The following is a 22,226-nucleotide window of genomic DNA, read 5'->3' on the forward strand; positions in this document are numbered from 1 at the left end:
TCTGTTGGGGGACATCTGTGCCCATTCACGTCTGTCCTGTGTGTATACTCCATGTGCACATACCTATGCATTCTCCTTGTTTCTCTGAGATACCCTGGCTTTTAGCCAAGCTGCTGTACCCATTTATTGGGGATATCAGGCATTCATCCATTGTGAGGTTATCATACTGGTCATTGTTGTTATGTTCGATGTTTTGGCTGCTCACTACACATACGTACTACATGTACTACTTCTTCTTTATCTGTAACATTCACGACCGAAACATAACTACCTGAATTCACTGCTCGGTCAGCTCTCTTGTCCGTGGGCTTTCTATTCAGTTGAAGATTACAGATTACAAGACGCTCTAGTCTCTTTATCATTTAGGCACAACCAATAGTGAACATTCTTGAGATTAGGAAACCTATGCTTCAACTAGAATATGAGTCACTAATAAAATTTGCAAGATTAAGGGGAGCCAGTGCATCCCATAGAAAAAACAAACGGCCACCCATCAAAATATGGGTCCCTCGAATTCCATCGCAAACACAATCATCGCATCAGGAACTATCCTTGCTACATCAAGAGATGGATAGACTTGCCTCCTAACACGGTAACAGAATGTGTAGAGCTCTCACAGAATCAAGTGGAAGATGTGAGAGAGCATAACCACAATGCTCATGGTAAAGAGGCGGCTGTCCATGATTCCAGCGGCATTAGCACCGTTGAAAACAGGAGAAGGGGTGTGAGTACCGCTGGGTGAAGTACCATGAGGGGATGGCGGGACGGTCTCCTCCTGGGTATGGGTAGGCTCCTGGGGAGGCACAACCGAGACCTTGGACTCAGTAGTAGTCACCAGAGTGGTCGGGGCCACCACAGTTGGCTGGGTCCCGGTGGTCTCTTCAGTGGTATGCTGCTGAGCAGGAGGTGCAGGAACCTTTACCAAAGTAGTCGCCTCGACCGTGGTGGCGGACGGAAGTGGGACCAACTCGGTCGGGACCACAGTGGTCACAACCTCAGTGGTCTCCAGTGGAGGTGCACCAGGAACTGTTGGCTGGATAACAGAAGTCACAAGCTTGGTGGTCTCCTGCGGAATGGGGACAAGAGCAGTGGGCTGAACCACAGTAGTGACAACCTTGGTGGTCTCCTGTGGAGGGGTGCCGGGAGCAGTTGGCTGGACGACAGTAGTGACAACCTTGGTGGTCTCCTGTGGAGGGGTACCGGGAACAGTTGGTTGGATGACAGTTGTCACCACCTCAGTGGTGGGCTGTGGAGCAGGAACTGTAACCGGGATCGGAGTCACAGAGATAGTGGTAGTCTCCGTAGGGGTGGTGGTGTACACCTTGGTACTGATGCATTTCGTGGTCTCGGTGCAAGGGATCTCAACCGTGACAGTGACCTCTTCAGTAGTAGCCGGGACAGAAACGGGGATGGTCGGCTGGATCTCAGTGGTCGTAGTGACTGGAATGGGAGCCGGAACAGTCGTGTCCGAGACTGGCAGGGTGCTGGTGGTAAGAATCTTGGTGCTGACACACTTGGTGGTCTCGGTGCAAGGAACCTCAACAGTGACAGTGATTTCAGTAGTCACTGGGGTAGGAGCCAGCACAGTGGAGTTGAGGCAAGGAGACGTAGTGTAATACGTTGTCACATCAGTCACAGTGCTAGGAGCCTGGGGAACAGTTGAGTTTGTGTAAGCAGTTCCAGTAGTACCAGGGACAGGAACGACATTGGTAGGACGAGAAGATGTAACAGATCCAGTAGTCACTTCAGAGGCAGTTCCAGGAATCTCGGTAGCGCCGGGAGCAGTAGACGCTTCAGAGGGGGAAGTACCAGAAACCGTGGAAGTGGTGTGGTCCTCAGCAGTGGTGGCAGGAACAGGAGCCACACTGGTAGCATTAGGACGAGAAGAAGTAACCGACTCAGTAGCAGTGGCAGTAACTGTGGAGGATCCAGTGTTGGTCACAGGGCTGCTTCCAGTGGGCACTTCAATAGTGCTGGGCACTGGGGTCTGAGCGGTACCAGGCACAGAAGACTGCGAGGTGACCAAGGTAGTGCCAGGTGTAGAAGAATTGGTGGCCACTTCAGTAGATCCCGGAGCAGAACTGTGAGAGCCGGCAGGCACAGATGTCTGGGTGGTCACCCCAGGAGTGCTGGGCACTGGGGTCTGAGTAGGGGCGACAGGCACTGGAGTCTGCGAGGGAACCGGTGCAGTCGACTGAGAAGACACCTCGGGGGTGCTGGACCCAGAAGTCTGAGTCGTGACAGGCACCAAGGTCGAGGATGTAGTAGGCACAGTGGACTCAGAGACACCAGGCGCAGGGGTGGTGGCCTTGACCGGGACTGGAGTAGTAGACTCCGTTGTGAGAGTGTGACCAGTGGTGCACGGAACATCGGTGGTGACAGTTGTGGTGGGTTCATCATGACCGCAGGTAGTATGGGTAACCGTAACAGTGACTAGTATCAAGTTAGTTTTTGGTCTGAAAAAGTGCCGATGGAATTGAGGAGTCTCCTAGGACATGAGAAGGGCCTGGACTTACTCAGTTCGGAAGCTTGAACAGCACGACCAAACAAAGCGCGAGGCAAAACATTGACTATGAACATGATCAGTCACGGCAGATTCCAAGGTAGACCCAAACAGTGAGCTTGACTTACTTTCACCAAACTGATACTGCTCCCCAGTGTGAGGGTCCTGAAGAAAGACCGACTCGATATTGTAGCATTCTGTTTGGCAACGAGGTCAGTAAGTGATCATAATGTAGCCAGGTATCACCCATGAGACATACCAGCCGAAGCAGCAACCATGGTCACCAGAGTGGTGATCATGGCCAGAAGCAACTTGAAACGCGTCGAAGCTGCCATCTTGGCGAAAGATGGGGGTTTGAAAACGAATGTGAAACAATGACTTGATGGTAATAACCAAGAAATTGATGGAAACGAAGGTTAATGAAGGGAAATGGGAACGAGCGTGAAGTGGAAGAAGAGAAAAGAGAAGAGAAAAGAAAAAGGGAGATGGAAGATGAAATAGTAAACAAAGTCACCACCCGTGGACCTGAGGAAGGAACGATTGCCCGTGACGACGAAGGAACACGTGCTTCTTGTGTTCTCTCCATATTTGAGGGCAAACGTATAAGGAAGTCACGACTTCCGCTTTACGGCTATGGTGAGATACTCGATGGGGACCTCGGGACTCTCTGGGGTATAATTCAGTGTGACTCGAATAGAACCTTAAACTGGATGCACCGTAGGTGTACAACCTGAGTGAGACAGTCTAAATCTAGTTGACTGGGATACAAAAGAAAATGGCCCTTTGCCTAACATCGGGGGGTTTCTTTCGGTAGAATTATGCCGCGGGCTACAATAAAGGTCTTTATGTCCGGCTTTGGTGCAGAGATCAGCTCAAAACCAGCCCCTAGGACTATCTGAAGAACAGAACTATTTCTATAAAGAGGCTGGGGTATCACAGACCATGGTCTATGTGCCACATTAACAAGGCTACCAAGGAAAACAGACATGGCTCTATTTTCTATTATGGTCAGGCTATAGAGATCCCAAACTAGGTTTGAATATAAGACAAAATAGCATAACATTGCACGGATATTAACTTTTGATATCTTTGAAGTAACGATTATCATCGGCATGACGACCTAAATTTAGGTCAGACACTGCCAGAAGGTCAAGTGCGGAAGAAAGAGATCACTTGAGCCCCGATAAGGATCATCAACAAGGGTAGAAGTGGGTTGGTTCTATTTTAGCTTAAGCACAGCCCTATATCAACTCGGAGGATGATCTATGCTATACTATCAGGCCAGGGGCAATGGTGACACGACTTAGGGCATAATTTAATCAGGTGAAATTGCAAGGTAATCACGACATGAGCGACCATGGATACATCCATGATAGATAGATATCATTTTAACCCATGTAAGCACAATGTCCAGGTTGACTATAAGAAAGATGACATTCAAATTAAGTGCAACATGTACCTAGGTAGACACAAAGCATGTTCTTCTAAGCAGTGCCCAGCCAATCTAAATACCCACTATAAAAATCGACAAAGACCAAACAGAATTCCAGCCGATAGATATCCCACTCCGGCAAAAGAGGAAAAGAAAAGAGAAGGAAAATCGGTCCAATCAAAGGACATCAGGCAGAGTGGCAAATAATTCCAACGTTGCATAAGACGCCATTTCGGCTACCAACCGAAAAATACTAGCGTGTGCAAATACATACAATGACACAATGCCAAGATATCCAGAAAATGAGTGGTATTTTACCGGAACTGCTATACCAGAATGAGCGGTCACGTAACGGGACGACCCGCGCAGAGAAAAAACGAGTGGAAATTTATTTTGGCCCCGCTAGGAACTAGATTATGACATCATCGTGCTTGTCCACCCCGTGGACGGTGTATCAAAATACCTGGGAATCCACAGAAGTAGTTTGAATTGCTAAAATCATGAGATATGTGGCTATCACTTTTTATCTTTTAAAGGAGGACATGTCGAACCAGATAATACAACATATACGACAAGCCATATCTCGGCTGTTGTCCACCTCCACTCTAGGTATAATTGCCACCAAAGTTGATCCTTGCCCTTAGCTACAGCCAGTAAGCCTCCGCCCCACAACTACATTTTTGTTATGTGAGGCAATAAGTTCGGACCAAATGCCGAGTACATGTCTTCTAGTGGAAGTGATGTTCAACACCTGCAGTTATCTACAGCTCTTTGAATGATAAGCGCTCGGATCATCATATGGTGCATTGTACAACGCATAACTCAAGAGGTTTTCCAATCAGTACCTGAAGAATATTCAATGCGTTCGATTCAGCTGTGTGATCCAAAGTTGGCAAAGGTATAGAGTAATGGAATAAAAGCTCATTGTGCTATATACAAAGCTACAGTCGAAGATAACTCGAGTCTCCCGAAATCGATCTATGATAGCGGAAACTCGGACTACTTGGCTAGCGCTACTTAATACCAGATTGACTTCGGATTCGGTAGTAGAAATCCGGGGTCGCTTCGTGGCAACGTGAGGCAAGGATTTAACTCTTTGGCTTTATCAATGCTTCTTCAAGCGCTTAGCGAGACTAACCAAGAAACCAGGAAGTTATGTACTTGGAATGCTGCTTAGTATGGTACCATTGCTCCTAATATTTACCTCACACAAGCGCAATATAGTCCTCTTCTTCCCGTTCTAGATAGGCTAGAAGATCTTGCATCTGTATGGTATTTAAGGACCAAGGAGACAAGAGTTAAGAGTCGAGTTCGAATCCCATTGTTCGGCAATCTCGTTATAAACTCGGGATCGTGTTTCCTTACGAAACAGAAAAGATAATCTATCAAAAGGCATATTAGGGATCTTGATGTCATTACTATACATTGTTACTTCGAAGTCCGTATCTAGAGTTCACACACTCATTGTCAGGTATCTAGGCGCGAGGACACAAGACGACCTATTGCCTGAGAAAAGTGGGGAGAATATCGAATATGGAAATATAGACGAAGACCTTGTATCGATTTGGTCAGTAGTCTAGACCTCGGGCATACATCCATGGATACGATATCGAAGTGGACCCAACTACTTTATCCGGAGATCACGATGGGAAAGAGAACGTGATACATGAGCAAACCAATATCAGGCATCGCAAGCATAAACTATAATACAAAAAGAACAGAAAAAAAGAGAAGTAAAAAGTCTGCGCATAACTATACGATATAGAACTGGGCCTACGCTCCATCTGGAAACTGGATGTCTCGATGTGGCATACGACCGAAACTGCGACCCAAGGGAAGACTCCCGAGCCCAAACACCACCATTGGTTGGGTGACATGACGGGAGCTTTCCCTCCAATCAGAACTCTTATATAGGGAACCTCAATCCGAAGCAACGGTCCATGGAGCTCCGGATCTTCGCTGCCAAACCATATTAACCTCCCAACGGCCGTGCTCTACCACGTTCTGGGGTCGCAGTGACGGCGTTTTGTTGACTTTTCGTGGTGCAAAAGCCACATTATGTGTTCCACTGGGCTGATATGGAATTATTTGTGGACCAAGAGCCCGTTCATTCCCTTTCTTTTCCGACTGCTCGCGCGGCCGGATTGGGGACTAACGTCGGTTAATGGCGGCTTTCGATGCCAAGAACTAAGGGCTAGACGCATAACTGTTCCAAGGGTCTTCAAAGGTGCCAAGGCTTGGATAGCTTTTGGTGGCTTTATTTCGTTGATGAGGCTCAGTTAACAATGGAGACTTAGAGATACCTTTTGTTCAAGGTATACGACTTCTACGTGCAAGATCGCAATTGAGGTAGCAAAGTCATCGTATTCTGCACTTGCATCAGAGTGGCTGACCCGTAGTCCCGTCCTCAAGTAACTATCTATATCAAATGACCCCAATCCTTATGTATGCACACAGGCATAAGACGCGGACAGAGATCGCAGAAAAAGTCGAACACTTAAGGCTAGTAAAGACCAGCACCCAACAAAAAAAAAAAAAAAAAAAAAAGAAAGAAAGAAAGAAAAAAAGGCTAATATAGCTGGGAAAGAATGGAACAAGGTATCAACGTCGTATGCTCGGCCCTCAAACAGATCGAAACAATAACCATATCAGACAAAAGATATCAATAGTCCCATAGCCCATCGACTCATATACCGTCGTAATGGGTAAGCAACGCTAAATTTGAACAAAGAGATCTGAAAATCAAAAAACATAATATAACAGGGTATCGCTGCTCGGAGACACGTTTATCATCCCCTTGTTCGACGCCCTGTAAAAGACAGTGAAGCCGGCCCATAGAGAAACGAAATATGAGAACATAAAAAGACGAGTGCAACTGGTGCAAGATGGAAAGTTCGTGTGCCGGGGACCACAGTGGGGAGACCAGTGGTTAGCAAGGTGAGATGAGGCGAGTCGAAAAGAGTTACTTTTGTATTATGTCCGAATTCGAGAGGCCTACACCTTGAGGTGTAGGCGATGCAGTTTTAGTAGATTAATTTGATCTCCATGGGAGATCCGGGTGTGCCAGGAGCACTGCCATTAGGATTTGGTGTTTCAGAGATGTCGAGGATCATGTCTTGACCCTCTGGAAGCTGGCGGACAACATCATCATCCACCATGACTCGCATGCCTTTGTCGTGTACATGCATGATGTTCGAGATTCGCATTGGATCGATTTGATATTTCTCAGTAATGCTCTTCATAAGGTCTTGAACTGTGCGTTCCGTCAAGTAGATTGCACGGTAGAAGTCCTCTGAGCGCTTTGCATTTCCAGTGATTCGAACATAGAAGCATGCGACTGCAAAGATAATTAGCAAGGATACTAACGATCGGGTTACGCTCGAAAAACTCACCAGGTTTAGGAGGGCGTTCCGCCGGAGGTCGGTAGGTTAAGTCTACACCCACGGCCTCTATGAAACCCCTTGAGACCTGGTCACCAGAAGGAATCCTCTGAATGGTGGTCGGGCAATTTGCTAATCTGAGTGATTGGGTAGGCGGCGAATTCGAAGAAGAGGTATTGGTGTTGGGAGGCGAGGGCATAATTGCCTCCAATTCACGTGTGCGCGAACGGCTCATATTCGCATACTGGGGGGAATCGCCATCACCCGATAGCTGAATGGGATATAGGTCGGGATCATCGAATTTATCACCCCGTAAGCCGAAAATGCTCACTGAGCGAGTAGATGAAAACATTTCTTGCATTGTAGCCAACTTGGCTTGGAGATCATCCTCCAGCGAGACCTTCTCTGGAGGCACATCTTCCGAGTCCAACGACCAAGTTCGTTTGTGGCTCGAAGACTTGTCGGATCCCTTTGCGGCAGAAGCGTTGTTTCCCCGTTTGCGCTTCGTAAACCCGCCCATTTCTGCCTGGGAAATTTGCTGCTTAAGCTTATCAATGGTCTTCTTGACATGCGCAACGTCATTGGACAGCTTCCGCTCAGCACCATGATCCCGGAAAAGCTTTACTTTGCAGTAAGACAGCTCTGTATCACGCGATACACCTGCCTCCTCGCCCGGGGACAAAAGCTCGGTTTTGGCGCATAGTCTGACAGGAATTCCCTTGACGCCTTTTGAGTGACTGAAATCCGTAGAAAGGAAATTAAACCGCACGGGAATGTTGCACTCCGCCGCACCAGTCGTCGGATTGGCAGTCCAAGTGACGCAGAAACCATCGACTAACATGCTCTCGACTTGCACCTGTCGGTTCCTGTGTGCATCGCTGCCACCTTGTAATGGATCCACGTATTCCACAGCTAACAATTTTCCACCCCGTTGATGGGCTTCTGTGGTACCGCGGCCTTCCTTCCACAGTTGCCAACATGCTGACGGTTTCATTCGTTGTTCTCGCTCTTCGAAGGAAACTCGAATGAATGTTCTATATCGAAGAGGTTCGTGGTTGACGATTGGGGGGCTCGTGTCGATAACTGAAAGATTGTATGCTTGGCCCTTGTTGAGATAAGTCACAGGGATTTCACTCGTGTTCTTCACCATGGCAGTCGGTGCCCGGAGAGAAGCACTGAAGCGGAATCTAGATGCGGTAGAACGCGATTAGCACTGAACAGAAATTCACTGATCAGATTTAACTCACTTTTCGCCATTGGCATAGGACATGTCACCAGCCATTTGAGCCGAAAAATCCGTCGAGGCCGTCAAATTGGATGATGTTTCGACATGTACATCATTTAAAGATTCGTCGAGAATATCATCCATGGCGTCATATCCGGAGTCACGGTGCATGAATGCGCTTGGCGCATATGACGGCTGCTGGGTGTATGGGTTCATGTCATTCATTGGATTCATGAACTGCGGGTGGAACGGCTCAAAGCTGACGCTGTGGTGATTGTGTACAGCTGGCATGCCCGACAACGGGGTCATCAAGTGCATCCCTGTTGGAGTGTGCAAATCGCCAGCCTGGTTATGGAACATTGCACCCATTCCAGACGAAGTTGGGGCATAAAAGCTTGTATGCTGGTTGGCAGGCGGCATCATGGAATATGAAGCGGATTCCATCCATGAGGGCGTCAACCCCAGCTCGTGCATATTTCGGGGAGTGCGGTCGTTGTTGGTGATAGGTAACTTGACATCATGATTCTCCATTTTCACATCGCTGTTCTCGGCCATACTATGAGCAAGAATTGAGTCAGTTCTAATCTTACACGTAGAACACACGATGTTATATACCTTGAGGCCATCACAGGCTCGCCTGCCCTCACATTGCGCGGACTCTGGCTATCTCGCCGAGGGACAATGTCTGAGAATGCTTGCTGGAACCGACTAATGAACTCAGTATCCGGCTTCTGAGAGTTTCTCCTGCGCAGAAACAATATAATGTTAGAAATGAAACCATTGCATTGTTGACAACTGAAGCGTAAAAAGCTCACCGGTTGTTGAACATTATTTATTTTATCAATGCTTCGCTTGAGCCGGGAGCAGGGAAGAAACAAAATATGGCTACCAGTAAGTTGTGGCCCACTGCCAGTACACTTGGGTGTGCTCTGTCTGGTCTTCGTCAAGACGTGGAGTTTGGAGATTGGGGAGTGTTCGGTAGCTTGAGATTGTGCGGAACCTTGCATCAAGCGAAAGGTTCTAAGAGGAATAGTCTTTTGGAGGAATGCGCAAAAGGCTGGGGAAATGGAAGCTCGGACTTGATCGAAAAGTGTGGATGTAGATAAAGAAGTTCAAAACAGATTGCAAAAAATAGTAATGGAGAATGTTTCCTTCTTATAGGAGATTGGATGAAATAATGTATAATTGGAGTGACGAGGGGTGGAGGGAGGGGATATGACGATGTTAAAGGGAGGGGAGAACGGTACGGTTGACGACCCTCCAATGGAAGATGTATAAGAGATGGGACAGTCATCCACTGAGCCACAAGTGGACTTTCACCAGAAGAAGGGAGCCATTGGATATGCTCGGAAGATTTTCAGAGGAGTTGGTGATCTCGGGAGGAGGAAAGCTGTCGCCACCTGGGTCTGATAAGAACAGGGGGGCCACTTTCGGTAAGAAACGTCTTTTTTTCTTTCTTTTTTCTTTTCTTTTTTTCCCTCCAAATACATATCCGTAATTCAACAATTCTATAATTTGTAAAAAATGGTACAATATATTTGCTCTGAATAAAGCGATTGGTGACGAGGAATAAATTGTGGAGAATAGGGTGGAAAAGGGTACGCTTTGGAAACTTTCAAGGTGTCCAGGTATGGAGAAAACAGTAAATTTACGTTACGGAGTATATTTCGCGATCTAGTACGCTTCCTATTTAGGTAGTACAATATCAATATCCATGGGTAGACAGATATAGATGATATAATTCGGCAGAGTATATACAATATACAGGTATATATACCTTATCCGTTTTCTTCGGTCTAGGAACTTCTGATTTAGCATTTATCATAGTGTCGACACACTATAACTATGATCTATGGTCCCCAATTCTAGTATATATAACACTACAGTTTATTGCACAGACACGCGCACATATAGTTGACCTCGCTGGCGAGTTTTCCTAACACGACTCGTGTCCACGGCTACTTGGGTGGGAACCTTGGAAACATTTCCCGTTCTCGTTGGGTAATGTGACTTAATCTGAATGGCACTTCCATATTGCTGTCAAGTTTGACAGTAAATCAATGCTATTTAGGGTTATATCATTTATGTCATATGGAGCACTTTATACATACAACGTTTCTAGCTTTGGTCCGTTGTTCGAGACCTCAAATGGATCGACATTGCAGCCCTATATATTCAGATTCTGACGTCATACCAGTGTGTAGATTGTACATAGTACAACGTACAAAAGTACTATAGCCGCAACGGAGTGTGGAACCGTCAATATCTGGTAGTTAAAGACATGACAGGTGTCGGCCCGGCCGGATCTGCATTGAAACTGATGTTGTTCGGTTGATATATGCCTTTTCGTTGGAATCCATTGGTTGGGACCGGGGATATGTCAATTGAGACAGTTGGTGCAGCCTAAAACATATTAATTTATGTCGATGATCTCATCCGGTCTGTTGCGGTTCAAGGAGACTAGGAGACCCATGCATAGAGGCTGTGGTTCGTCCCCTGGTGCATCAAAACTGCAGCTACCGTTGTCTACATTTCATATTGTATAAACTAGTCTGCTTACCAACAGCCATGGACGGTTTATAATGGCCATAGTTTGTGTTATACTGGGGTGGATGGAATGTAAGACATGATGTCGATACAATATAATACAGCCACATACCACGTCAAAACAGCCCCAGTCAAAAACAGCCCATTGCTGGAAAACCACCCGCCAATAATAATGCTTAAATCTGCTCTCGAATGATCAGCGGAACGCCAGTACTTTATATGTACCTAGGTACCTGTGCCTTACTAGAGCTTTCAATTTAAGTTATTGAAGCTAAAGTATGGAACTTACATCCATTACCGAACATTGTAGATTACTGCTCTAATGTATGATGCTAACCGCTCGGGTGCATCCCAAGGTCCACAAACACGCCAGTTACATAGGTGTAAATAACCGCCTTCTCCACTTACATCACCTCAATTAGAGGGCGTCCACTATTTGTCGAATGGCCTGGGTAGGGCCCAGAGGCCAAATTAGGATTGACGTAACGGCATTTCTTCCCCAGCTATCAGATTTATTATGATATAGTAACAGTGAAAGCCACGCCGTCATGAGAAGACGTTTTCGGTGATATAACAAGGTGAAATGGGGGGGCTAGACGCTGGCGGCTACGTTGACATCTACAGTTGAAAGGAAGAATACACCAAAAAATCTGCGACTAGGATTCTACTTTGTACGATTTATGTTATGTCAATCGGAAATATGAGCTGTATAGAATATACGGTCGATTATTGGCCGATCTGACTTTTAAAGGAGCATCGGGGTGGGAGCTATTTTTCTGTACTAAGCCACGATAAGTAAAAAGCACGATACGTCCAATTTCAATATGTAAAGTTCGTGGGGCTATAGCGCTGATCGGTTACATCATTCGTGCAGGGGTCCACGGGTAGAATGGTCCTGCCTATGCAAAGTACGGAGTACGCAAAGTACCGTTGGCCAGAGCACGCAAATGCCTGTCCGAAGTCCGTAAGCGACTGACCCACCCATAGACCATCGACAAATCCATAGACAAAGAGAAACAGAAACCCAAAGAAAGTCCATCTGTCCATCGTAGATCGGCAATTGGGAAGAGGGGCCGATCTACGCTGGCTTGCAGTGGTGGGTGCTGGTATAGCCAGTCAGGCCAAAAAACGGTTTTGCCACCTTAATATCAGACATCCCGAGCTTCTTTGATAGATGAAGTTCCACGGCACAGCTTACGCAGCTTTGCATCAGCCGCAAGCATTTCCCCATTCTCGGCGCCATGGTTCCCACTTATACTCGGCTTAAGCACGAATCAGATGCTCCCAAGAATGTACTTTTGTACCTCTGGGCACTTTATGTTGATGTCATAAACCTCAGTGCGAAAATTCAAAAGCTTATTGGTTGTGGGTGCTTTAACCAGCCGCGGTCGCGCATATTACGCTCATTTGTACTGGACAATGTACTTATGTCCTCTATGACAAGCTGACGAGCTCTAGTCCATTATTGGCCCTGGCTAATACATATGCATCGATGGAAGTATAAAAAGTTCCCCGGCCTCGCGGGCCGACCTTGTGAGGTTCCGACATGACCAGCTCTAATCACGAGAGATCGGCGATGGCTACCTTTACCCGTCTGTTTCACCCATTATAACGGGGTGCACGATCCTCGTCTGGATTGGCCGGCTGGCGTGCCGTCTAGAAATCGATATATACCGAACGACATCATAATAAGCTACAAAGTTTTATAGATCGTACATATGATTGCTCTGGCCTACGTTATTGGTGACGGGTTATTTTCTCCGCAGGATGATCCATCCCTAGGGCTGTACTTCCTCCGCGGGGGCATTGCCACATCTTTGCCATGAATCGAACGGGTTGTTAACGCGAGGTTAATTTTTATTGGTAATTTCAGAGCATGACTCAGTATCCCTTTAATAATAAGCTGTTTTTGGGAGACGCCTTTAACATCCAAATGTAGCGCTACGTAGCGTTTCGATAGATTCTAAAGAGTTGGAGTATCCATATACTCTACATTACAACGTTATACAATGTTGTGGGATTTTTTTTTTTTTTTTTGACCTTGCCCGGGGTGGTTGTCTACTCTTTGGACTGCAATTGAGCATTGACGGTGATTTCATGACATTACCCCATATGAACTATCCAATCGATATGAATGATTGCCCCCTTTACAAAATGATCCGGTAGTGCTGTGTGGCCATCGGTATGCTCGATGATTACCAGTAAGTGTAGTCCCTTGTATCCGGGACCGGTATTGACTGCGTGCGAGGTCGAAGAAAATATCACCATGCATACATGCAACCCTAACACGCCCATGACGCCGATGTGTGACAGAAAATAAAACAGAAGAAAACATATAGACACAGGCAAAACTCGACAGAACCTCGTGTATATAGGTGGCCAATGGCCGGGTCTGGTACGCGGAATTGCCTGTTCCCAGATTAGGGATAAAAGGAGGGTAAAAGATGCAAGAAGATGCAAGGCTTAGTAGCCGTTCAGAGGAGATGAATAAGGAGGCCCTGCTGTCATTCGCAGTCCACCATAGTGCTATAGTTTACCGGGTATTCAGCTTTGAGGCATGGGCATGAGGATGAGAAGCTCCGAGAACTGGAGGAAAAGGAAGGTGGTGGACAGCGAAATGCTATCAATGCTGGATGATTAATGAGAATCCATCAACCCATGATGCACAGGAGCCAGAGACTCCAGCAATCTTGTAGCCCAAAGGAGGTATTAAAGTGTGACTGTTTCGAGTCGGTTAGCATGCTTCGAATATTGCGAGAGAATAAAAGAGAATACGTACCCTGTGCCACCGGCAGCGTTTCCATAGACACCGGATTTCCTGCCCAGGCTCGTGAGAATCTCGATCCCATCAATCCAGAGACCAGCCCGGACATAGAACCCAAGCAAAATTTCACCACGTCGAGTATCAAGAACAAACTCATCACCACCAGGTTTGCCTCCACGCTTGCCAAATAGCTGACTGGTCGCGTCCTCGTAGCAGAACTCGATCCCATCCAGGGCATAGCCATGGTAGACTTTGATCGATGTCAAGAGCTTTGTTTTGATGAAGGCACATTCCAGTAACAACTGCTGTGGCTCACTGCCTTCCATCGCCGACTGGCCTAATTGGCCGCTTTTAAAACCAGACTGGTTTTTGGGCAATTTGACGAGAGAATTTTTCGATTTCAGATCGCCGATGTTCTCAACAGTGTAGCTTCCCAGAGCACCGGAGCAGACAACCAGACGAATGTTCTTTTTCTTTTCCTTTTCGGTGCCATACACACGTTGGCGAAGCTCGCTCTCTGTCACCGCAACTTGTCGTGGCAGTCCATTTGGGCTCGACTCGCTGTTCAAGTACTCAATGAAGTTGTGGCAGAAGGTGTCGCCCTCAGCATAGAGTTCCATGAATGCAATCCCCGACGAAGCAGTGAACAATATCTTGCCGTTTTCGACTGGCCACACCTGGACGCTATCATCCGAAGTGGGAGATGGGTCACTTGGGAGTCGGAAGCTGGGGTGGAATCGGAAGCGTAGGGCATCCAGGCGATGCCAGCTACACTCGTCGTTGGGCAAGCACACTTTCAACCCTTGAGCCTTTGTGCGCGTGGAGAAAGGCTCTCGGGTCAGGAAAGTTCTGTTCAAACGCACATAGTCGCGAAGCATGACTCCCGACTCCTGGTGAGGACAGCCGAAGAGGTGGCCCACCTCATGTAGGTGAGCCCCGATGCCCAGGTTTGCTGATTCCCAATTGGAGCCCGCCTCGCCACAGTCATTGGCAATATGGTTGGTATCCGTGCGGGTACAGTCTGAGAACGCATCCACGACTTCTTCCAAACATGATGGATAGCTTTGGAGACAATGAGACCCGAAGATGGCCATCTTGATATCGTCATCAGCCGAACCTAAAGCCGCATGGCCGGTGATCATCTGGGATTGGGTGTCCCAATGAGAATCGAGGAGGAGAACGGAGACGTATTGCTTCTGGCCGGGCTGGGGCTGGAAATGGTTTCGCACCGCATCTTTAGCAATGGCAAACAGCTCGTCTTTCCTCTCGGCTTTCTCATTCTGCTGGGCAATATTGAGATCTCGGAGTTCGGCCACTGTTTTCTCAGTGCGGACTACGTGAATCTTGGCCTCATTCCGCATCTGGCCTTGGGTCAAGTCGCGACGACTCAAGCTACCCGACTGCCACTCTTCCTCGAATCGGAAACAACGCCGCCCGAAATTATTGCGGAACATTTGTTCACCAGTGAAGGCCTGCCAGAGATAGGCTGCCATGCGGTACTTTCGAATGGCCATTTCCAACCCATTTCCTTCGCGCTCTGCCCTTTCCGGTACTGCATCGTATGTACCGTCTGAGTCTTTCCCCAGGAGTATGACCAGCTGCAATGGCGGGTTGTTGACCAGAGGAAGGTAGTTGATGCAAATCCAGGAGGAGTGGATGGCGGGGTGGGTGCTGCCCGTGGACAATTTCGGCGAGACAAAGTCAAAGCGAAGGCGATTAGGACCGGGAACTAGGTGAACGAGGACTTTAAAATGCGATGCCGTGACGGGCCAGCCGGTCGACGGGAAATTATCTTGGTGGTGATAGACGGTGACATTTCCGTCCAGCGGATGTTGCCTTGGGTCGCCGATTTGACCATATACGAGCAGCACTTTCTGGTTGACCTGCACGATAGTCAGTCAGACAATTGATTTCATTTTACCAGAGAACAATGTGTGCCTCCGGTTCCGGCCTTATCAGCTGGACATACCCATGAATTATCAGCCACAGACACGAGTCTCGGGGCATAAGGCGAGACAGGAGCTTGTGATCGGTACACGCCATTGACTGAGGACGAGCTACTACCCTGCCAAACGATCAGAGTCAGTTGTCAGTTGTCGCGGGAATGAGTATGGGTACGTACGATAACGCTGTTTCGCTGAGAACTGGGCACCACAGGCCCCGGTCGCTGTGTGGGCGGGGCTACGCTGACTGCGCTGGTGGTTTCGGATTCATTGAGGGCAGGAAGACTGGGGGTTGAAAGGGTCGGTTTGATCGATGACGGTGGAGTGATGGAGCTGTGGGAGGAAGTGTCGACCGTGGATGATGATTTCCCGGAGACCTCCTCCACACTATGGGATGGAGTCTTGTGAAAAGTGGCCTTTGATCGACGCCGTAGGTCTTTGAAGAACGGCATGGCGAGGTTGAGAGGAGAGAAAAGACGAAGCTACCCTGTTGTTTTTTTTTAAGGCGGGCAAATTGTCAGGAACAGGGTAACCGTTTGCGGTTGACGACGAGTCGCCCCGCCAGTCACCAAATAGGGGGGGGGGTGGAAGGGGGGATGGATTCTGGTTTTGTTAATTTAGAAGAGAATTGAGAACATTTGAAGAAGGAAAAGATCGAAGATCAGAGATTCCCCTTAGCTTCGAAAAGATAATAATAGTAATAATAATAATAATTCATAATAGGGAACACTAACTACCTAGGTAGTTATAGAGCACTTTTTTCAAAAGCCCTTGTCCTCCAGGGCATTACGCGTACTCTCAATGGCCTAAAGCTCCTTATTATTCTGTTATCAGCTCAGCTCAAACCCTTTTAAGTCGCAATGTTTCAGTTGTGGATCGGATCGCACTAATGTTCTTAGCTTAGATCTCGGGGAGAGCTCACATACCCTCACCGGGGACGGAGTACGGAGGTATGGCGATGCCATATTTTTGATGTTTCAGTTTTCTATAAAGCTTGACGTTATGCCTTTTTCTTTCGGGAATGCTTGGATTTTCGAATTACGTAGGTGGCTAGTGTCAAAATCCAATATTAGAATCTTGAAACGTCCCTATCCGGGCTGCTGCATATATATGGCTACATATATGTACTATCGTAGTTACAGCTCACGGCCCCAACACCAATTTATTTCCTTTTATTTCCTTCAATCTCCTTCAATTTCAGGGCATTTACAACTTCAATTCTCCCATTTCCTTCCTATTCCCCAGAATTTGGTACACCGGACACATTAAGGTATATGAAATGCTTCCGGCGATCTGGAGCATACCTCAGGGGACTTACGACTCCATTCTTCACTTCAGATAGATCGGAATTTGGGACTGCATACCTCGTTTCCATGAGGATCCTGGAATCTGCAGAAAAACATATTTCTTCTTTGAGAATAAAGATCTTTAGACGAAACTGTACGGAGTATACGGAATAGGAGGAAGTAATGGGATTCAGGGGACTAATTGGATACATCGATTTTGTAACAAACCGTTCTAACATGAAATAATAGAATAATCAAACTATGTTATAAGAGTTATTGAAATTGACTATATAGAGGAAGTTGTATACATGCACATATGCACATGTTTAGTATATAGGGACACCAAATACAGAACAGTCCAGATAGAATTGGATAACAGTGTGTAGAAGAAAATTGACAGATTCAAGAGAAACAAAATAAAAACGAAAAATAAGAAATGACATGTTCTCCCCCCATATATTCTTACTGCCAATTTCAGCGAATAGGAATTGGCTCTCTTTCTTTCAATCCCAATCTGTTCAAGTGCTTCTCCAGAATTATCGGAGTTCCCGCATTTCGCCAATCTCCCTTCCCTTTCGCCCTTGCTCGCCCCAAACCCCAACCTCGACTCTTCGAAAACGTCTGTCCTTTTTCTTTTTTTCGCATAGGGGTGTCTTGCTTGTTTTTATTGGTTTCCTTATACAATGCCTCCATCACAGCCGGGCTCGGCAGAAAAAACGATCCGCAAAATCGATATCGCCCAGGTAAGAGATCCCTCCCAAAAAAAAAATAAGAGGCTGCGGATCCCTTGAGATGTGGTCTTGGCTATTGGTCTAAATACTTGCCACTGTATCCTAATGCTTCCGAATTATATTGTTGATGACGTGGGACTGACCCTGGATTCTCTTTGCACAGGTTTCTCTCAGTCTGCAGGATCGATTGGGCCTTGCCAAACTCAAGTACCAACATGGTCGACTGCATGGCCTGAACCCGAACCAGCAGGATGGCAGACCCGTTCTCGAGAGTGACAAGCCTTCCGACTCTTCATCCGAATTCTCACGCAGTCGTTGCGAGACTCCCTTCACCTCCCCTCCCCTTCAAGCCTCCACCTATTCCAAGGAGCTCCCTCGATCCGCCCGCAATAAACATGCCGCTACCTTCAACTCTCGAGTCATGCAGCCTATGCTGTCTGCCAGTCGAAAGCGCCTACGGTCTGACTCCGATTCCGAACGCCCTGCCAAGGCACCCCGGGTGTCGTGGAAGAGTTCTTACCGACTGCCGGAATCCTCCCCTGGCATGAACCGACACCGTACGAGCCGACGCACACAAGCCCCCTTCATGTCCGAGGCGACAATCCCAGAGATGTCATCGCCTATATATCCCAGGCCGTCAGAAGAGATCGATCCCGATCTGCCGCTGCACAGTTTCCAGCACATGAGCTCGGTCGTAGGCTCATCTCCTCCACGAACCCCTCCTCCAAAACATATGCGATTGCCCCGCAACCAGCCTCAGAACCACGAGGACGGTGCAGACTTGCTCTTGTACCTCGCCAACTCACCGACCCCTGCTCGGGTTGCAAGGGGCAACGGAAACCAAGCCTTCCCACCTTCCACTCCTCCCAGCCAGCATGCAGTACTGCCAGGCATGACACCTACACTGGGTGGCGGCATGTTTGCCAACATCAGCACACCAAATCAGCAATTCAATTTTGCTGATTTCGTCAACGTGACCCCTAGCCCGGCGCAACCGACCTGGGGTGGGCGCACCCCAGGCAATCCTGCTCGCACTCCGCTTACCAGCAACCGAAAGCGATTGAACTTCGATGCCCTAGTTCCTCCAAGCAACTCCAGCCCTCGACTTCGCAAGGAAACGGGACTGGCGTTACAGCTGGGCGGCGAACTGCATCCGTAAAATCCCGTGTTTCTCCATTTTCTCTTCTCTGTTCATTTTTGCCTTACCTCCCTCTTAAACCCATTGACGACTTTCTCATGATCATGTTATGTACACATTGTGTTCATCCCCTATGTAATTTGCCCCCTTTCCCCAGTGTAGAGCCTCACTCTTTCGAGGACAGACCTGAGTCTCGATCGGGAAGGCCTCTGTCTGGACTTGCATCCACAGGCGTTTCTTTTTCCCAAGTGCTTTGCTAACTATAATGTCTTGCATTGCCTCTCATTCATCAATCTTGCTTCTCCTATGTCATTGTCTGCCCTCGGCAATTGCACCGTTCACTCCTATTTCTTTCTTTCTATTTCTTTTTCCCTTTGCACCCAGCATGCCTTTGATGAGATCGTTTAATATTTCTGCATGGCTCTTGTCTTGATATAAGGAGATGGAGGATGAAATGGAATATGTTCAACCTTGAGAACATACGTGTACTTCAATACCTGTAAGAAAGAAACACATAGTTCACCTAACCAGCTCATTCTTTAATCGTGCTTATTGGCCTCGAACACACAGCATTCCAGCCCAGCATCTACTTCCCTATTTCGCCTTAAAAAGCCCCTGTTTTCCTTGGACCACGTAGCCAACCCCTCATTTTTTTCGCGTCCAATCCGGTCGCGTCTTTTCGCGTCACTTTCGCGTTGCAGTTTAAGAGGCTTCAGGCCAATCAGAGATGAGATTGAAAGTCAAATGTGATGTCATATAAGGCTACATCCATGGATGGATTGGCACTATATCCCGTTCCCTATATCCCGTCCCCATCACTTATTTCCCACGTCCTTTCCATTCTTCAATTGTATCTCTCCTTTACTATAATGGTAAGCCCCAAAGAAATAATGCTGACAAGTAGAAGTAGCAGATGACCGAAGCAGAACACCTGGCGGTTCTTGTCGGGCCGGACCTATAGTACTCACAAGTCAATCTTTTCGGCTCATCAATCAGAAGCTTCATTAACCAACGTACATCGTATATCCAGTCATCTAAATTGCTCCAGTGGGTGGAATACCACATGACAAATGAGTTCCATGGATAGATGAACCAGTTCTTCTCGGTCTTGTAGTCGATGAAATACTGCCAGCTATGTATCAGATCCATACAATCCCAACCAGAAGAATATGGGATGTCTTTGCTTACACTCCCGCACGAGCTGTTGAAGATTGTCGCGGCGATTTTCTCATGCAAATTCACATTGTAATCTTTCTCACTGTCGGGCTTGACCTCAACAAACGAACAGCGGTCCTGAATAACAGGCGCAATCACCTTCATAACAAGGTTGACGTAGCTGTGTCATTGTTAGCGGGGATACACTGAAAAATAGCTGGCTAAGAATAATTTGTCATACTTCTCAATGGAGTAAATGGCAGATGTGTGGCCTTTACCAGAGTTGGGACCCAGGACATAGAAGAAATTGGGGAATCCGGACATCGCAGTAGACTTGTATGCCTCTTTGTAGCCGAAGTTATCCCAATGCTGACTACGGGTGCGGCCGTCCCGTCCTACCAGCTCTACATCGTACTGTGTCAGGGCGAATCCGGTGGCAAGTAGCTGTATTGAGAAGAATAAGGATTAGCTGGGAGAACAAGTGTCTGAGGCTTTGTAGTAGATGACTTACAATTGCATCTGCCGGGTATTCCTGGCCAGACTAAGTGAAAATCGAATGGGTTGAAATCTTGACAATGGGGTCATCTGTAAGATGGATGTTGGTCGCTTGCAGGCAGCTGATATACTTATTGTTGTCGAAGATCCGGCGCTACATTGAAAGGAGACTTAGTATGTATTTCAGAATCGGTTTTAGTTCTGAGGTCTTGCCTTGCATCCAATCTCGTAATTCGGCGTCAAAAGGGGCCAATATTGCTCTTCAATTCGACAATAGTAAGCAAAAGGGTTGACAAATTAAATCGTCTTGAATGGAACTCACCAGGTGCATTCCTTTGAATGTAAGCTTTGCTTCTCTCTGAGGATAGATTCCTCGCTTTGTTTCCGTTACGGCTAATATTGAACCTGACAGCTGTGCTCTCCAAGTAGAGAAAAACAGCCAGTCTCAATAAACGTAGAGCACCGGGCACATAGCGAAAAACGAATTTCCAGTTGTCGTCGATTTGCCTGTTTTCATTTTGCAAATAGAACTGGGGAGTCTGGAATAATGAGAAATGGACATCTGCTACACGTGGAGGGCATGTCTTACCCGAATGAACTGAGTGATGCTTCGAGCTTCTTCAGCAATAGCGGGAATGAGCTGAGCAGCCGAACCTGATCAATTGTTGGCGACATGTCCTTATGATAATGTGAGGGAAGAGGTGCAACTCACACCCATTGCCAACAACAATCACGTCTTTCTGGCGAAGAGACATATCCTCTTTCCATGCAGCGGTATGAACTATATCGCCTTCAAAGTCTTCGACTCCCGGAACGTCAAATCGGTTTGGGTTCACCAAGGCTCCAACAGCAGAAATCAAGATCTTGCAGTCGTGGTAGAATGTCTGACCTGTGGTCAAGTCCTTCAACTTGACCAACCAGCTGCTTGTCTGGTCTTGCCAATACGCCCCTTCCCATTCTGTATTCCGAACGATTCGCCGAGAGACGTCATACTTGTCCGCAACTTTGTTGAAGTATTCCAATATCTCTGCTTGAGGGGGGTAGACTTTCGAGAAGTCGGGGTTTGGGGCAAAAGATAGACTGTAGAAGACCGCCGGGATATCCACGGCACATCCTGGATCTACAATGTCATGTTAGGTAAGATATCAAAGAAAAGGAAGAAGAGATCAACCAACTAACATTTATTCGCCCACCAAGTCCCTCCTGGAGAAGACGAGCGGTCATAGATGACATAGTCATCACAATTGTGCTCTCTTCGAAGTTGACAAGCCGTAGCTAGACCGGAAAATCCAGCTCCAATGATGAGAACCTTGGAGGAGATCCTTTTCTCAAAGGAAACCATAGTGAAAAATTCAAAGTGAGAGATTAATCTTCAAGTTGAATGAGAAGGAGATTGCCTAATTTCCCTAGTAATTTCTCGAGGCTGAATTTATAGCTCCCTAAAACTGTCATTCTCAGTTGATTTGATATCGATATAGATCATATATCTCAGTATTGCGTGCATACATAGTTACACAGTGATAGTACATGCACCAGTTAAGGAGCCATCCACTACCCCCCTTCGGCATATCTAGGAAGATAAGGACAGTTCGTTTAGCTTAAAGCAAGGTATGTACAGGTTGAACTT

General features: G+C 47.2%; 5 protein-coding genes across 5 annotated transcripts; 1 reads left to right on the forward strand and 4 right to left on the reverse strand.

The window, feature by feature from the left end:
- Positions 1 to 613: 613 nt before the first annotated feature.
- N7525_003232 (uncharacterized protein) lies at positions 614 to 2,838 on the reverse strand (the record flags this gene model as incomplete). The annotated part of the gene is made up of 4 exons (XM_002559323.1): positions 614 to 2,433; positions 2,517 to 2,570; positions 2,632 to 2,700; positions 2,763 to 2,838. The coding sequence occupies 4 exons, from the start codon at positions 2,836 to 2,838 to the stop codon at positions 614 to 616; spliced, it is 2,019 nt and encodes a 672-aa protein (XP_002559369.1).
- A 4,120-nt stretch (positions 2,839 to 6,958) lies between these two features.
- Positions 6,959 to 9,369, reverse strand: N7525_003233 (grainyhead-like protein; the record flags this gene model as incomplete). The annotated part of the gene is made up of 5 exons (XM_061212643.1): positions 6,959 to 7,272; positions 7,328 to 8,502; positions 8,563 to 9,096; positions 9,156 to 9,284; positions 9,356 to 9,369. The coding sequence occupies 5 exons, from the start codon at positions 9,367 to 9,369 to the stop codon at positions 6,959 to 6,961; spliced, it is 2,166 nt and encodes a 721-aa protein (XP_061069664.1).
- A 4,341-nt stretch (positions 9,370 to 13,710) lies between these two features.
- On the reverse strand, positions 13,711 to 16,246 carry N7525_003234 (zinc metalloproteinase family protein; the record flags this gene model as incomplete). Its single annotated transcript, XM_002559318.1, has 4 exons — positions 13,711 to 13,807; positions 13,867 to 15,734; positions 15,821 to 15,916; positions 15,974 to 16,246. The coding sequence occupies 4 exons, from the start codon at positions 16,244 to 16,246 to the stop codon at positions 13,711 to 13,713; spliced, it is 2,334 nt and encodes a 777-aa protein (XP_002559364.1).
- Positions 16,247 to 17,763: 1,517 nt separating this feature from the next.
- N7525_003235 (uncharacterized protein) lies at positions 17,764 to 18,970 on the forward strand (the record flags this gene model as incomplete). Its single annotated transcript, XM_002559317.1, has 2 exons — positions 17,764 to 17,823; positions 17,975 to 18,970. 2 exons carry the CDS (start codon positions 17,764 to 17,766, stop codon positions 18,968 to 18,970), a joined length of 1,056 nt encoding a protein of 351 aa, XP_002559363.1.
- An 823-nt stretch (positions 18,971 to 19,793) lies between these two features.
- On the reverse strand, positions 19,794 to 21,941 carry N7525_003236 (flavin-containing monooxygenase; the record flags this gene model as incomplete). The annotated part of the gene is made up of 8 exons (XM_061212644.1): positions 19,794 to 19,904; positions 19,967 to 20,074; positions 20,138 to 20,285; positions 20,346 to 20,548; positions 20,616 to 20,645; positions 21,189 to 21,253; positions 21,312 to 21,719; positions 21,779 to 21,941. The coding sequence occupies 8 exons, from the start codon at positions 21,939 to 21,941 to the stop codon at positions 19,794 to 19,796; spliced, it is 1,236 nt and encodes a 411-aa protein (XP_061069665.1).
- Positions 21,942 to 22,226: the final 285 nt, after the last annotated feature.

The sequence above is a fragment of the Penicillium rubens genome, assembly GCF_028828025.1.
Source record: "Penicillium rubens strain IBT 27055 chromosome Unknown utg000002l_segment0_segment0, whole genome shotgun sequence".
NCBI classification, from domain to species: domain Eukaryota; kingdom Fungi; phylum Ascomycota; class Eurotiomycetes; order Eurotiales; family Aspergillaceae; genus Penicillium; species Penicillium rubens.